General features: G+C 35.7%; 3 protein-coding genes across 6 annotated transcripts; all 3 read left to right on the top strand.

Annotated features, from left to right (window-relative positions):
• The first annotated feature begins 1,015 nt into the window (after nucleotides 1–1,015).
• LOC105633852 (BEL1-like homeodomain protein 3) lies at nucleotides 1,016–5,734 on the top strand. Of its 4 annotated transcripts, XM_012216547.4 has the most exons (6): nucleotides 1,016–1,381; nucleotides 1,472–1,517; nucleotides 2,500–3,612; nucleotides 3,898–4,271; nucleotides 4,362–4,422; nucleotides 4,665–5,734. In XM_012216547.4, exons 3-6 carry the CDS (start codon nucleotides 2,629–2,631, stop codon nucleotides 5,340–5,342), a joined length of 2,097 nt encoding a protein of 698 aa, XP_012071937.1. In that variant the 5' UTR covers nucleotides 1,016–1,381; nucleotides 1,472–1,517; nucleotides 2,500–2,628; the 3' UTR covers nucleotides 5,343–5,734. The 4 variants fall into 4 exon arrangements, with proteins under 4 accessions (XP_012071937.1, XP_020534803.1, XP_012071936.1 ...); XM_020679144.3 differs by lacking the exon at nucleotides 1,472–1,517; XM_012216546.4 differs by having other exon boundaries at nucleotides 1,016–1,517.
• Nucleotides 5,735–7,623: 1,889 nt separating this feature from the next.
• LOC105633853 (BEL1-like homeodomain protein 11) lies at nucleotides 7,624–10,247 on the top strand. The gene is given in 5 exon segments (XM_012216549.4): nucleotides 7,624–9,196; nucleotides 9,284–9,663; nucleotides 9,758–9,818; nucleotides 9,935–10,077; nucleotides 10,079–10,247. Coding segments are annotated over 5 exon segments (1,398 nt in total). The 5' UTR covers nucleotides 7,624–8,401; the 3' UTR covers nucleotides 10,098–10,247.
• A 583-nt stretch (nucleotides 10,248–10,830) lies between these two features.
• LOC105633856 (putative ubiquitin-conjugating enzyme E2 18) lies at nucleotides 10,831–13,820 on the top strand. Its single transcript, XM_012216551.4, has 6 exons — nucleotides 10,831–10,988; nucleotides 11,099–11,202; nucleotides 11,289–11,391; nucleotides 11,541–11,604; nucleotides 13,270–13,358; nucleotides 13,471–13,820. Exons 1-6 carry the CDS (start codon nucleotides 10,959–10,961, stop codon nucleotides 13,564–13,566), a joined length of 486 nt encoding a protein of 161 aa, XP_012071941.1. The 5' UTR covers nucleotides 10,831–10,958; the 3' UTR covers nucleotides 13,567–13,820.
• Nucleotides 13,821–14,352: the final 532 nt, after the last annotated feature.

Below are 14,352 nucleotides of genomic sequence, written 5' to 3'. Positions count from 1 at the left end.
TTCGGTCCAGTGTCCAGAAATTTAGTTTTTAATTTTTAGACACCGTTTGACCGTTTGTTCACCTTTAATTAATACCAATGAAAATGGCAAGATATTCAAAATTCATATTTGTATTGGATCATATAATAAAAAATAAGTTTCTCTATTTGAATTGAATCAAGTTGCTTATTTAAACTTTCTAAGTCAATTTTTAACTGAATGAAAATTTTTTAAAACTAATTCAATAAATCATGCAACTTATTTTAATAAAATCTCATATTAATAATAACAAAAGTAAACGAATTTTTAAAATACAACTCATAATGGATAATCTATTTATACATATTCGCTTTATTTCCAATTTTGTTGCACGGAAGCTCAATCAAAAATTGAAAAATTTATTGTATGTTATCTAAATTGAATCAATTTTGGAGATTGAGATATTTTGCCATCTCTATCTTTAACTTTTTAGAAATTTAGATTCTATTTATAAATATAAATAACAAAATTTTGAATGTATAAAAAATAAACCAAAACGTCACAACGAACAACTTCCATTCAAATGCTACCTAATTTTTAAAAATAAAATAAATAATATATGGTACCAAAAACAAATAAAATAATATGTACAATAAAAAAAATTTAGAGAAAACGAAAAACAAATTGGAAATACTATAGCAACCGTCAGCGGCTTGCGTGTAAAAGCAGACACGTGTTAACGCGTGAATCAATCACTCGCAACTACTCCCAAGTACAGCTAGCACAAAAAAAACATTAAAATTAAGAATAAAAACAAAGAACCAATCAAAATATTTTGGTTGCTGAAGATAAAAAAAAAAACATATATTTTGGTTGCTAACCGACAGGTAATGGGCTGGATCAGCATATATAGACTGCATTTCAGACAGCAAGCAGATTTTATTTATATACTCAGAAAGTTGAAAATCGAGTTTTTTCTATCGAAAGATTTTAGCTGAATACCACTGCTGGCTGGGAGATGTACGTGTTAAAAAAAAAAAAAAACAATATTTAGATGCTTCTCAATTCTGATTAGGCCAACTGAGGAGAGAGAAGCCATTTGTATGCTTTAAAAAGTAAGCTTAAGGGAGGTTTGGTTATAGGTCTACCAACTGGTGGTTAGGTTTTGAACTCTCTTAAGCAATGAAAATCACACAACCATATCCATAAATAACAAACAAAACAACCACCATTTCTAGTTTCATGTACCTTGCTTGGGTTTTTATGTCACACGTGAGAAACCTTGGAATCATTACCAGACAAATATTCTTAAATTATTCTACTCTTGTTCAATAAAAAATATATATATTGTACCCTGTTGTTGGTCCATTAAAAAAAATATTACCTTTAATTGGGCTGGCGTAAATGTTCCAATGATAAGGAGGTTGGTTGCTTCTGTTTATGTTTGGAAATAGTATCTGTATCTCTTGGGATTAGTTTTCGTGTTTAAAAATTTTGTCTTTGTGTTTTCTAGCCCTTTCTGTTCCCTATCCTAGGCGCATCATTTCTGGGGTTTTGAGGTATTTTATTCTTTCTTCTTTGATGTGCCTTTTGTCTCTGAATTATTTATGATGATTGCTCATGCTGTCTGTCCGTGTTTGATTGTTTACATAGTTCACCTCACGGGAAGCTACAAAAGAACTTAAAATATGAGAGTTCTGTGACTTAATTTGGGATTTAAGCATGGTGTGGTTCTGTGTTGTGGAGAATTCTGGATTAGGTGTCTAACTTTCCTTCAAGATCCTTTTTTTTTTCTTTTCCTTTTGATTTTGGCTGCCGTGAGTATGTTGTTATTATGTTTTAAGGGTGTTTCTGATTTGGGTCTTAATGATGCTGAATGCTTATGGTGATTATTAGAGCTGGGATTAGTTTTAGCTGGGTTACCTGGATGGTCATGGCTAGCTCTAAGTTGTTTTGAGCTTCTTTTTTCTTTTTCCAGATATCTGGATTCTATTACTTTTCCTCTGAAAGTTTCTGGCTTGTGCACAAGAATGCAAATTTTTGACATGGTTTTGATGTAGCATTAAACTTCTATTATGACGAATAGCACATTAGTAAAAAGAACTTCTTAAAGGTTATGCACTGTTGTATGTTTCTGTTGGGTTCTTTTTACTTTCTATTTTAGCCTACTAGGGTTCTGGATTAATTATTGACAATTTCTAGCTTTTTTTTTTTTTTTTTTAATTTCAACGTATCACTCATCCTTTTCTTTTCCTTTTCCTGGGAAGCGAGCGAGGAGTGGGTTAGGATGTGGTTTTTGTGTGGGTCCTTATGTTTAGCTGTGAGTTTCACCCTGGATACTACTTTCCGTATCTTGAAAAGCTGAATTTGTCATGCATTATTTCCTGATATATTTTTTTTCAATGGATTATCTTGTGTATTAAATTTCATAAATCCTTTTAAGAAATCTGGATAAACTGAAGTTTAAGATACAGAATCTAATTGTAAATGTCATTAATCCACAAAAATTCGAAAGATTTCTAAAAAGAATTTTTGTTGCAGGATTTTTTATGTGATTACCCTTCAGTTGGGCAATATTTTTGGTTATCGGTCAGTTTATGGGGAGCACTGTGGGTGCTTTCTCATTAATCTCAGCGCACTTGACCTGAGTTTAGTGAGAGGAAGGAGGTGATGGCTACTTATTACCCCAGTTTAAGCAGCCAACGAGAGAACTTGCAAGGTTCACATCCTGGAGATCAGAAACTTACTTCTTATTCAGAACTTCCATCTCATCATAGTAACATGACAATTTATGTTAACCAAGCGTCTGGTCCTGGGTCATACTCAGAATTTTTATCAGGGAGCTCCTTGTCTCTTCACAATTGCGCTGAATTTTCCTCTGTCGGAGATAGGAATGAGATGATGTTCATTCCGCCTACTACTGACACAATGAATTTGCAAACAATTGATGGACAATTAAACACAGCAGTCGATCATCCTGCACGGAACCATGTTAATGGGGATTCCCAGGTGGTTTCAAGGGCGCAACTTGGCATTCTAGATAGTGAACAGAATTTCCATAGTCAAGGATTATCTTTAAGTCTTGGCACAGAGATGCAATCTGCAGTTTCTGTGCCATCATTTCAGTATCAAAATCTGAACCTACTTTTGCCTTCATTGTCAAGTCCACATCCTCCTGCGACAGGAAAATGGGCATTATCCTATGAAGGTGATGGAAGTAGTCCAAGTAAGGGGTTAAAAAATTCTGACTGCTTGTCTGCTTTTGCTGGAGGAAACCATAACCCTATAAAAACAGAGGCATCCCGCAATCTGCAGGGCTTAGATAGCCAAAACGATGTTCATGATACTTATATGTATGCATCTTCAGGTTATACTCTTGCTACCTTGAACTCTAAATACGTCAAGGCAGCACAAAAACTGCTTGATGAAATGGTCAGTGTTAGAAAGGCCCTGAAGCAGCGTCAATCCAACAAATGTTTTGATGACACTGAGGAGGCGGATGGAAGATCCAAAAACCAATCTATCCCTCCCACATCAAGTGGTATGTCTTCAGGCCCCAGCGAGTCAACTGCCAATTCCTCTCCTGAGCTGTCTCCTGCAGAACAACAAGAGTTGCAGAACAAGAAGACGAAGCTTTTGTCCATGTTGGTCGAGGTAAGCCCAATTTGTGCTGATTTGGTGGTACTATTTATTTGGTTTTAATGGTTTCTTGATTTTGTAATCTGATGAGATATATTTAGTGATTAATTTGGCAATAAACATGACGAGGTAACTGTGATTGGAGTTGTAAGATGCATGAAGGATTTCATGTTGATTAACTTTGAACTGGATAATAGCTCCTAAAGGGTTAGGTCAACTCTTTTTGCCTTTGAATGGCCGTCTTTCTTGGATGCATGGAAGTTTCTCTGCTTGGGAGGTTATTAATGCTTTTTACTATAGGTAGACAGAAGATACAAACAGTATTACCATCAAATGCAAATTGTGGTGTCATCTTTTGACATGGTTGCGGGTCATGGGGCTGCTAAATCATACACAGCACTTGCTCTCCAAACAATTTCCCGTCACTTCCGTAGTTTGCGCGATGCAATTACTGGCCAGGTAGAAATAATAAGCAGAAAGCTGGGGGAGCAAGATACTTCACCAAATGGTCAAGGAGGGATACCACGTCTCCGCTATGTTGATCAGCAACTCAGACAGCAGATGGCTCTTCAGCAGCTTGGTGTGATGCGACATGCTTGGAGGCCTCAAAGGGGCCTTCCTGAGAGCTCTGTTTCAATCCTTCGAGCCTGGCTTTTTGAGCATTTCCTTCATCCGTATGTTTAAGATTGTCTGTCTTCTCAATTGTAGTCCTTATGCACCATATAGATTGTTTAACTAATATTTCCTGTTTTGGGTATCAACAGCTACCCTAGTGATTCAGAGAAAATTATGCTAGCAAAGCAGACCGGCTTGACCAGAAACCAGGTATCTTTGATCTACCTGATATACCATTCATATGTTTTACTTGTGTAAGGGTGTCAATATGTACACAGTGTGAAAGTAGCCATCAATCATGCATCCTTGAGTTGTCTCTTTCCAAGTTTGTGTCTTCATTCTCTTGCCCATTTGATAAGCATGTACTGTTCTTTAGAATAATTACTCAAAGTCCCTATGAATGGTGAAGCTCTCTCTTTCCTTGGTGATTAATGATTTCTTATATGGATCAGGTTGCAAACTGGTTCATAAATGCACGGGTGCGCCTTTGGAAGCCTATGGTTGAGGAAATATACAAAGAAGAATTTGCTGATTCAGAAGCAATCTCTAAATCTTCTCTAGATGATGGTAAAAAAGCAAATGGAGAGAATCATTTGGCATCTGAGAATAGGCTAGACGATTTTCAGGACAGTGTGACTTCTTCAGCTGCTGATACTACTTGTCCAGTGCAAGTTCATAACATAAAGTCTGATCTCATTCCTGATATAGAAATGAATAAAACTATTACAACAACAGTGCTACAGAACGATTCTATCGGTGACAATGTTACAGATTCTGGAATTAAAAAACACCAGCTCAACCAAAGGTCTAACATAGGTGACCATAGCCCCTATCCGGACAAGAATATCCCATATGACCAACATGTTGATCATAGTTTTATGCCTGCTGCTCTTTCATATGATATATCAGAGTTAAGTGGATTTGCAATTGGCAGCCAGGTATCACTTGCATTGGGACTACAAAGTCATGAAACTGATGCTTTTCAAATCTCTGATGGGAACCATATTAGAAGTAACAATATGGCAGCTTCATCTATGGGACCTGATACAATGGATTATCATTGCATGGATCCAGGAAAGCAACAGGAAAGGTTTGGCAATTCTCATCTGTTACATGATTTTGTAATTTGAAAAAAAAAATCTTGCTTCTGCCTTCTGGCTTTATGGGTCAAACTTTTCGATAAAAGGTCGTCAAGTTTTTGAATAACCAAAAGCAGAAAATCACACGCCCCATGAAATTGCCCTGGTGCCCATCATTCTGCTCGGTTATGGTTTGAATAGGAAACAGTCAATGCTGCTACAGACATAGATGTACATATAGGCATGATGCCTACCTGTGATATACAAATAGATTGATGGATTGTAGTCACATTTGTAAAGATACAATAAGCCGCATGCAGTCTTCTGCACTCTATTGAATAAGGAATTTTGTACAAGTACTCTCTATTTGTGACACTGATGTATCATATCATTCAAATTTCTCAAATAAGTTTGACATGAGAATTAACTTGCATTTGGATTAACAGGTATCTGTCATGATTAAAATTCTGTCTTTCATTATATGATGTGCAAGTTAAACATCTGTTACTAAATCTGCACTCCTGTTGCTTATACACGCACACGCGCACGCGCGCGCGCACACACACACACATATATATAGCTGAATGAGATAACATAAGGTATACCTTCATCCCCAATCTCAGCTTTGCTCGAGCAATTGAAGTTAAGCATAAACTAAGGGAATTTTATGTTCTTTCTTGATTGCTTCATGTTTTGTCTTGATTTTAGTCTTGACAAATTTTCTCGCAGCATGGATGTGGTCCCATGTTATATGCATACTGATACTGCTCTCTACTTCCTTGGATGCTATCTTCTGAACTCACTAGTCTTTTTCAGTCGTTTCTCCTTTTTATGAACCACATTGTCGGTTTAATGTGCATAATCTGCTTCCTTCACTACCCATTCATGCTTTTTGTTTCTGGGCTGAGGCTTGAATCATATACATACATATAACTTTCAATTTCTGGTACTACTCTCTGTAGGATGTGGCTTAAGCAACCATTTCTTCAATTTTCTCACGTGTGCACTGTCATCACTGTTTGCATTCATCTCAATAGTCACTTTGAAAATACTCATCTTATGAACAGGAAACACATGTAAAATGCCTCCCCAACATTGGAATCAATCAAATTTCTCTGCCTTTTCTGAAAAAAGTAAAATTAAATGTTATGTACACCCATTTTTATTTTTAAATAAAGGTATCTAGTATCTAGAGTAGACAGCTAATCTGGCATTGCAAAGCAATAATGAAAACGACCAATGGATAACAATAGAAAGCAAAGCTGATAAAATAGTTAAAGCTTTTCCGATTAGACCCAAATTTCGTTGCAATAAATGAATGCCCAGAACAATTTCTCATGCATTCACGTTCCCTAAGGCACTTATTTTTGTTTCACTTGGAGGAAAATTATAAATACAAGAATATGATTTTACATAGGCAATCACGGAGTTTCTATCTTACATCTTCGCAACAGATGTTCGTGTGGTTGAAATTTACTTTGGATGATTCAGACAATGCAGAGACCTTTAATCTTGAGAGGGTGGGCCTTTCAGGTCATAGTAAACAACAACAATGTTACTGAACCAGAGAGTGACAACTGAAGGAGCCAAAGGAACAAAAATGGCAATCATTACTAAAGCTAATAAAGGACAACCCAAAAAAATTACACATAGAATTAGTCTTATCAGCACACCAAACCACACCCACAAAATATGCGAATAGTCTCTCTCTCTCTCTCTTTCTCTATGGTCTCCATATATATAATTGAAAAAGTGCAAGAACCCATTTTTATTTTTCTACTCGTTCTTGAAAGATTGTAATATTCAGTGTCCTTTCAACATCTATACGTATGATAAAGATCCAAAGAAAAACATCTATATGTATGATTACAACACCTAACAGGGAAAAAGTTAGATATTCCCATATGGTCACAGTATCAGAAACAGACAATCTTAAAACTGGGAGTGTGCAAAAGATAGCCCACTTTTTATCCTCCTTTTACAGACTACATCGACCCAACCCAGTAGAACAGAACAATGTAACATATTAAGAGAGAGAGGGATTCACAGTTTTGAGCTCAGTGAAAGTACTTTTGAGTCTCCCAACGAAATGCAACTGCACGAAGTAAAGCTGAAGGATTGATGCTTTTGCATCTTGTTTTATAGTCAGAGAAATTAGGGGACCATCTTTTGCTGTCACTTTCTTTCATCTTTACTAGGCCAATTAGCTTCTCTTCTTTGAAGAAGTAGCAGGGCTATGTATTTAGGCATTATAGCTTTTGGCTGCTTAGTTTTAGACCTGCTCTATTCATATTATACAAAGAAAGAGAAAGAGAAGGTCTGTGCTTCCTTCTTTGAATTATTATATTATTATTATAATGTTAACACAGGTATATAGCTGTCATAGAATGGTAGTTTCCGGTCTTGGGCCTATGGTCTTCCTTTTTTTTAATGCATATATAAGACTTAAATGATTTCCGTTATAGCTCTCAGAGGGTCTCACACTTGAACTATGTTAGTTCAATCAGGGGCTTTGAATTAGGGGCTAACACTAATTAAGATACTTGTTTGTCTTGTATTCTGCTCTCCTGGTCCCGTCCTTTTACCTCCTTTTTTATGCTTTTCAAAAATTGTAAACTCTTTGTTTCACCCCTTTCTTCTCTCTCTCTATATCCATCTATCTCTTTCTTGCTTTTATTTTCTGCTAATGATTTCTTTAATGAGTCTGTTCTTGCTTGCAGTTCTTATCGTTTCAATTCTGTTATTATTACCTTCAAAGTGAACTGGGTTTCATTCTGTTCGCTTCCCAAAAGCGACTTGATTTAAAATTTTGAAGTGCATTTTCATTTGTAACTTCTATTCGCAGCATCTTTGTCTGAGGTCTTGATTTCAGTCTCTTTAACTGCAAATTTGGAATGAATTTTAAAATCCTGCTTAAAATATAGTCATAGACTACCTCAGCCCCAATATTTTAGTTTCTTGTTTAAACCCAATTCACAAAGCCAGTATTTGTGAATGAAAATCCACCATCTTGGTCACTAATTCTTTCCTTTGCTTATGTTGCCTTGGAACTTTAGTTTCTTAATATTCTTGATAAAGTTATAGCACCTTCTCTTTTGCTGGTTACAGCTATGGTCTCCCAAGATTCACTCCCAAATCCAGCTACTAGTATGTTACAACAATTGTTTATCTCAGACTCAATTAATAGTCAAAACCAATTTGAAAACCATAATTTCAATGGTTATGGTTCAGATTTAAGACGCAGCAATACATTCCCTCAACCTCTTGGCGTATTGCCTAACATACAGTCCCTTGGGGAAAGAATGTCAAGGTCAATAGACCTTGTACAAGCTCCTACAGTACCTCCAGAATCCGAGATTAGCCACACTAGACATTTAATGGATCTTCTTGGAGCTGCAAATGCTACCAATCATCAACTTTCATTGTCTCTTGGTTCTCACATGCTTGCTCCTCAAGTCCAATACAGGCAAAGATCTGTTAATTCAGATCTTGTTAGCCCCAGTTATATGATTCCTGGAGAAGAAGCAAGGAAAGCTTGTAATCCAGAAGTTGAACGAGCAAATGATGACTATTCTTTCTCTGGTAATGCATTTGCTTTGTCCTCAACCGTGTTCACTAGATCTTCTTACACTTCTTACGGAACAGAATCTTTTGCCATTGCTATAAAGAATTCAAGATATTTAAAACCTGCTCAGATCCTTTTAGAAGAAATTGTTAGTGTTAGTAGCAAAGCAGTGGAAATTAACAATGAAAAGTACGTGGTAAAGTTACTTCCTGGTGGGAGAAGAGGAGCTTTAGGACTTTCTTCTGAACTTAAAGCAGAATTGTGCTGTAATGGACTCGTCCCAGCTGAAAGACACGACCTTCAGGTGAAAATTGCAAAGCTTATAGCATTGCTAGAGGAGGTAAGTTCTTTGTCTGTGGGGTTAATTTTGATTGCTTTTTTGAATTCCAAACTCCATTAAAACCAATATTTTTTTCTTGTTTTTCAGATTGAGGGAAGATATGAGAAATACTACCATCAAATGGAACAAGTAGTGTCATCTTTTGAGGAGATAGCAGGTTTAGGGGCAGCCAAATCTTATACTTCTTTAGCACTACAAGCCATGTCTAGGCATTTCTGCAACCTGAGGGATGTCATTGTGTCTCAAATTAATGAAACTAGAAGAAAATTTTCACAAGATTTACCAAAAATCAGCACAGGATTGTCACGACTTAGCCTGTTCGATAGAGAAAGTGGACACAATAGGATGTCCCTTCAACAGCTTGGAATGTTCCAAAGCCAAAGGCAAGCTTGGAGACCCATCAGAGGCTTGCCGGAGACTTCTGTGGCCATTCTAAGATCTTGGCTTTTCGAACATTTCTTGCACCCGTAAGTGCTTTAAAATGAATTGCAGTGTTACATAGTAAATTTCTGCATCTGTAGAATATTAAATACTTATCTGTCAGTAATTGTTCTTATACAGCTACCCAAATGATTCTGAGAAGCTAATGCTGGCATCACAGACAGGCTTGACCAAGAATCAAGTTAAGTGTTGCTATAACCTTTTAAAAATCAAAACACCAAATTCTGTTTTCCTTTCTTCCATTTTCATTTTAATGAATTGGCTTGGTTTTTGATGCTATTGTTATTTTTGCTTCAGGTGTCAAATTGGTTCATAAATGCTCGAGTACGGCTATGGAAGCCAATGATAGAAGAAATGTACAGAGAAGAGTTTGCAGAATCATGTGAAGACTCAAATCCATCAATATTAGGTAGCAGTTCCATGGCAATGGAAGGTGTTAATTGATCATTCAGAGGATTGATGGAATTCCTAGTCATGTTTTTCTTTATTGAAAGAAGAAACCAACATCCTCTCTACTCTGTAATTATCCATCCAATGCAACAGAGTTGGAATAGCTTCATCTTGATTTTTCAGGATTTAATTAAAGTAATAGCAAGCTCAAGTTTCTTAACAGGGTCAAAAACATCCACTGTCAATTATTCCAGCGTCTAGCTTAAGCTAAGATTTGATGATGCTTAAACTAATTTCCTTTTAGGGGGTGAATGAGATGCTTCAAGCTATTGACTCCCATTAGTGGCATGCCAAGCTACCAAGTAGGAGTATCAAACAACTTGATGGGACACTCATTTATCCATTTCGGATATTGGCTAAAAAGAGTTTTATTTATCCATTTCCTTGTATTTGGTTTTTTAAAGTTTTGGTTCGCACAGGTCTTAATCAAATCCAAATTATATTATATTTGCACATCGAAGGTGATAAAATATTATTATTATTATATATTTGCAATTTCCATTTATTCAATTATTTTGATTTTTTTAACAAATTTACTCCTTTGCTAATTGAATCACTTGATAATTTGGGAAAAATAGTAATTAACAAAAAAAAGATGAAAGTAAGTGCTATTGGGGATAATTATTGAATAGAATCCAACCGGTGCTTACGTGTAAAAATCACAAGGCCAACTGAACTATCCACTGCGAGCCTGCAATTTGATCCTTCCAGAATCTCTCCGCAGCATGTCAATAAAGCTAATAATAATCTCCCTCCACTCACAAAAATAGAAAAAATAACTTTTCGCCACCAAAAAAAAAAGATAATTGTAAAATTTATAAAACCCACATCATCAAGAGACGGCCTCTCTCTCTCTTCTCTGGTAGAAACCATGACAAGCTCGTCCGCTCCATCCCGCAAGGTTTCTTTTATGTACTCATCCCTTGGGTTTTTATGGTTTCTTTTCGTGATCGTTTATTTTATTTTTTTTTTATTTTCCATCTTGATTTTTGACTTTTGTACTTTGCTTAGGCTTTAAGCAAGATCGCCTGTAACAGATTGCAAAAAGAGCTCGCGGAATGGCAGTTGAATCCTCCAACAGGTTTCAAACACAAGGTCACTGATAATCTCCAACGGTATGCCGTTAATGAAATTTGTTTTTTCGTTTAATTGGGAACTTTGTTGGTCAATTTCGGATTGTAATGTTTTTGTGCGAATTTAGATGGGTGATTGAAGTCAACGGTGCTCCGGGAACTCTATATGCAAATGAAACTTATCAGCTTCAGGTGGATTTCCCTGAACATTACCCTATGGAAGCACCGCAGGTGACTGATTTTTTTATTATTTCCATTTCAATAGCACTGGATAAGAAGTGATAATTGAATTGTTAATATGATTTTCTCTTTGTTATTTATACGGTTGATTTTTAAGTGATTGGGTTGAGTGTTTCATTTATTTTTTTCTGGTTGTACAGGTGATTTTTCTCCCGCCAGCTCCTCTTCATCCTCACATCTATAGCAACGGACATATCTGTTTAGGTATTGCCTCGTCATACTTTATATATTTTTGTTTAATCTTTTTCATTTTTTTTTTTATTTATCTTGCTTTACTTTCCTGTTCTTTGCACTAATCATGCGATTGTTGGCTTGCAAACTTTGCTGGTTTGTTCCCTCACCCCCACCGGCTTATTAGATGTCTTACTTCAAATTTGTCACTGCATTTCAAGTGAAATTGATATTGGTACTCATTAATTAATGGATGTCTACTGTTGTTGGTTTTCTGCTTATCCATTTTTGCATTATTGAACCTAACATTAGTGATGTTATGCTGCATATTGTAGTAGCATGTGCTAGGAATCCCCTGCAGGGAATAGAGTCCTCAGTCGAGGAACTAGAGCTTTTCATCAATATGAAGTCTATGATTGTTCACATGTTGGTCTTTCTGATCTTATTTCAAATTTGTTGCTTTTTGCACCTTCATATGAGTGTGTCTTGCATGGTTTTTATTTAAAGGGCACGCCTGCATATGATGGTTTTTGTTGCCTTAAATTGGATGTTAATTTACATGTACTCTACTTAGGGATTTTGAAGAATTTATTGAGAGTACTACGGGAAATTAGATGATTTTCCTAAGACTATATTAAATTGATTTCTTGGTTGCAATCTATTTGTAGATAGTGTTCAATGTAGGTCAACGGGCTATATTAAGTTATTATGCTCCAAAGCTGTGAAATATTAGTATATCATTACAAAATTGAGCTGAATGATTGAGATTTATAATGCAAGTAAATGTGCCTTTTTGTATATGGATATATAATAAGCAATGTTCTTTATGGTTTATAGTGTTGAGCTGTATTTCCTGTGCATCAGTGTTGTTTTCTTTGCCTTTTGGGACAACCTCTTTAGCATTAGCAAATATGTACATGTTAGTTGATTACTTAAAAAGTTTTTGATGGACATGGTTAGATGATCTTCTTGACTAATTCATTACTGATTGAGGTTTGGTATTATTACTTTTACCATCTTCACTTGTTCAGCAGTTGCATGCCATTTCTCTTTCCTATCAAATTATAATAACTAACATGGAGATCAACTTTGAAGTTGTTATTGAATTATGCATGAAAATAGTATTTGCAGATGATTCTACCATTTTATAATTATAGTATAGTATGTTTGTCTGTCGTTTGGCAGATGCATATGTCTGAATTAGTAGTGTGCTTTGCATGTTGGTCTGTAGCTTGTAGTTGCATCAACAGATGGAAGACCAATTGCAGATCCAGGAAACTACCTATCCAGAACATGTTTTTGCTGTCGCCATTTGCTTCACCATTGGGCGATAGGCAATAGCAAAAGAAACTTAAAATTTGTTCTGCACCCTTTCCACATGCAATATTAAGGCAAGGTTGTTGCAAAAGGTTCTAGACTCAACCAAAAGGAATGTGTTTGGATATTGTTGGTTGCTTATAGTATCATCATACTGTGCTTGAACTGTGTGTTACTTTCCAGTTGATTGGAGGTTAATGGCCAAAATGTTAGTCACATAGCATTTTCATCTGTAGAAGATAGGTGCAATGAGAATAATTTGCTCCCAAACTGCCATGAATATGCAGTTTCTTTTGTGCAGTTGCTTTCTTTGTGTATGACATATGTGGGTAGTTATCCATTAACAGACATCAAAAACTACTTAATCATTTGTGCTGGCAGATATTCTATATGATTCGTGGTCCCCAGCTATGACCGTGAGTTCTATCTGTATCAGCATTCTCTCCATGTTGTCAAGTGCAACTGTGAAGGTTTATTTCAAATTTAAAAGAGCATGTGTTGTTCTTTCCTTCCTCTCCCCCACTTCTTCCCATAGTTAAGCATTTATTGTATATATTTTTTATATATTCTACTATGGTGCAGCAACGGCCTGTTGATAATGATCGATATGTGAAGAACTGTAAGAGTGGCAGATCTCCGAAAGAGACGAGATGGTGGTTCCATGATGATAAAGTGTAATCATTATCTAACAAGCATCCATCACCTGTGTATGAAGAGATATATTTCCTATTTTATCATGGGTAATGGGAAAGGGGGCCAAGCAAGCAAGGCCGTGACCCCCAAAAGCTATGTTAATGAGTTTCCTGTTGACCCTTGCTGTGGATCATGTGCATTGTAGTTTTCTTTGAACTTGCTCACTTTCCTAATGGAATGTGTCTTTAGCAATTTATACTTATCAATAGGATAAAGAAAAACTTAAAAATTTTAAGATATTTCTTGTGTCTGAACTTTATGCATATCCTAGAAATTTCAAGTCAGTCAAGTACATTATCAAAGGATACGATTTTATCAAGTTTTAACAGCTAATTTGACTGAGGTAGCTTTAGAGACTAAAGCCTTATTTTTACTTTTCACAATGTACGACGCTAACCCTATTCTTCTCATTGCTTGAGTCCACGGACTTGACGGTGTAGTGACTGCTCATTAGGTAGTGTTTACTGAAAATTACCGTTGTGAAAATAATCGATTGGTGTAAGTGTGTAAAATTATCACATAAAGGTGATGCGGTCACCATATTAATTTCTAATCAAGGATGCATTATTCCTCCGAAAAATACACTAAACTGGCATCACAAAATATAGTTTATTTGTTAGATTAGTTTTAAAGGTTTTTTCAGGAGAGCTTTATAGAAATTTTTATATAGATACCAATTTATAATTTTTTTAAAGAACAACAAAGTAGAGTCGATAAAAAATTACAAATTATGATATTTCCAAAATATAAAAAATACAAAATTTAAATGTT

Source organism: Jatropha curcas, chromosome 9 (assembly GCF_041381405.1).
Source record: "Jatropha curcas cultivar XTBG-Jc1 chromosome 9, XTBG_Jcur_1.0, whole genome shotgun sequence".
In the NCBI taxonomy this organism is placed as follows: Eukaryota; Viridiplantae; Streptophyta; class Magnoliopsida; order Malpighiales; family Euphorbiaceae; genus Jatropha; species Jatropha curcas.
This window is presented reverse-complemented; position numbering and strand designations above follow the sequence as displayed.

Excerpts from the sequence above, each read along its gene's own strand:
- LOC105633852 (XM_020679144.3), top strand. The coding sequence starts at position 2,629 with ATGGCTACTTATTACCCCAGTTTAAGCAGCCAACGAGAGAACTTGCAA. Across the intron at positions 3,613-3,897 it reads TTTTGTCCATGTTGGTCGAG|GTAGACAGAAGATACAAACA; the intron begins GTAAGCCCAATT and ends TTTTTACTATAG. Across the intron at positions 4,423-4,664 it reads CCGGCTTGACCAGAAACCAG|GTTGCAAACTGGTTCATAAA; the intron begins GTATCTTTGATC and ends TATATGGATCAG.
- LOC105633856 (XM_012216551.4), top strand. The coding sequence starts at position 10,959 with ATGACAAGCTCGTCCGCTCCATCCCGCAAG. Across the intron at positions 11,203-11,288 it reads GTCACTGATAATCTCCAACG|ATGGGTGATTGAAGTCAACG; the intron begins GTATGCCGTTAA and ends GTGCGAATTTAG. Across the intron at positions 11,392-11,540 it reads ACCCTATGGAAGCACCGCAG|GTGATTTTTCTCCCGCCAGC; the intron begins GTGACTGATTTT and ends CTGGTTGTACAG.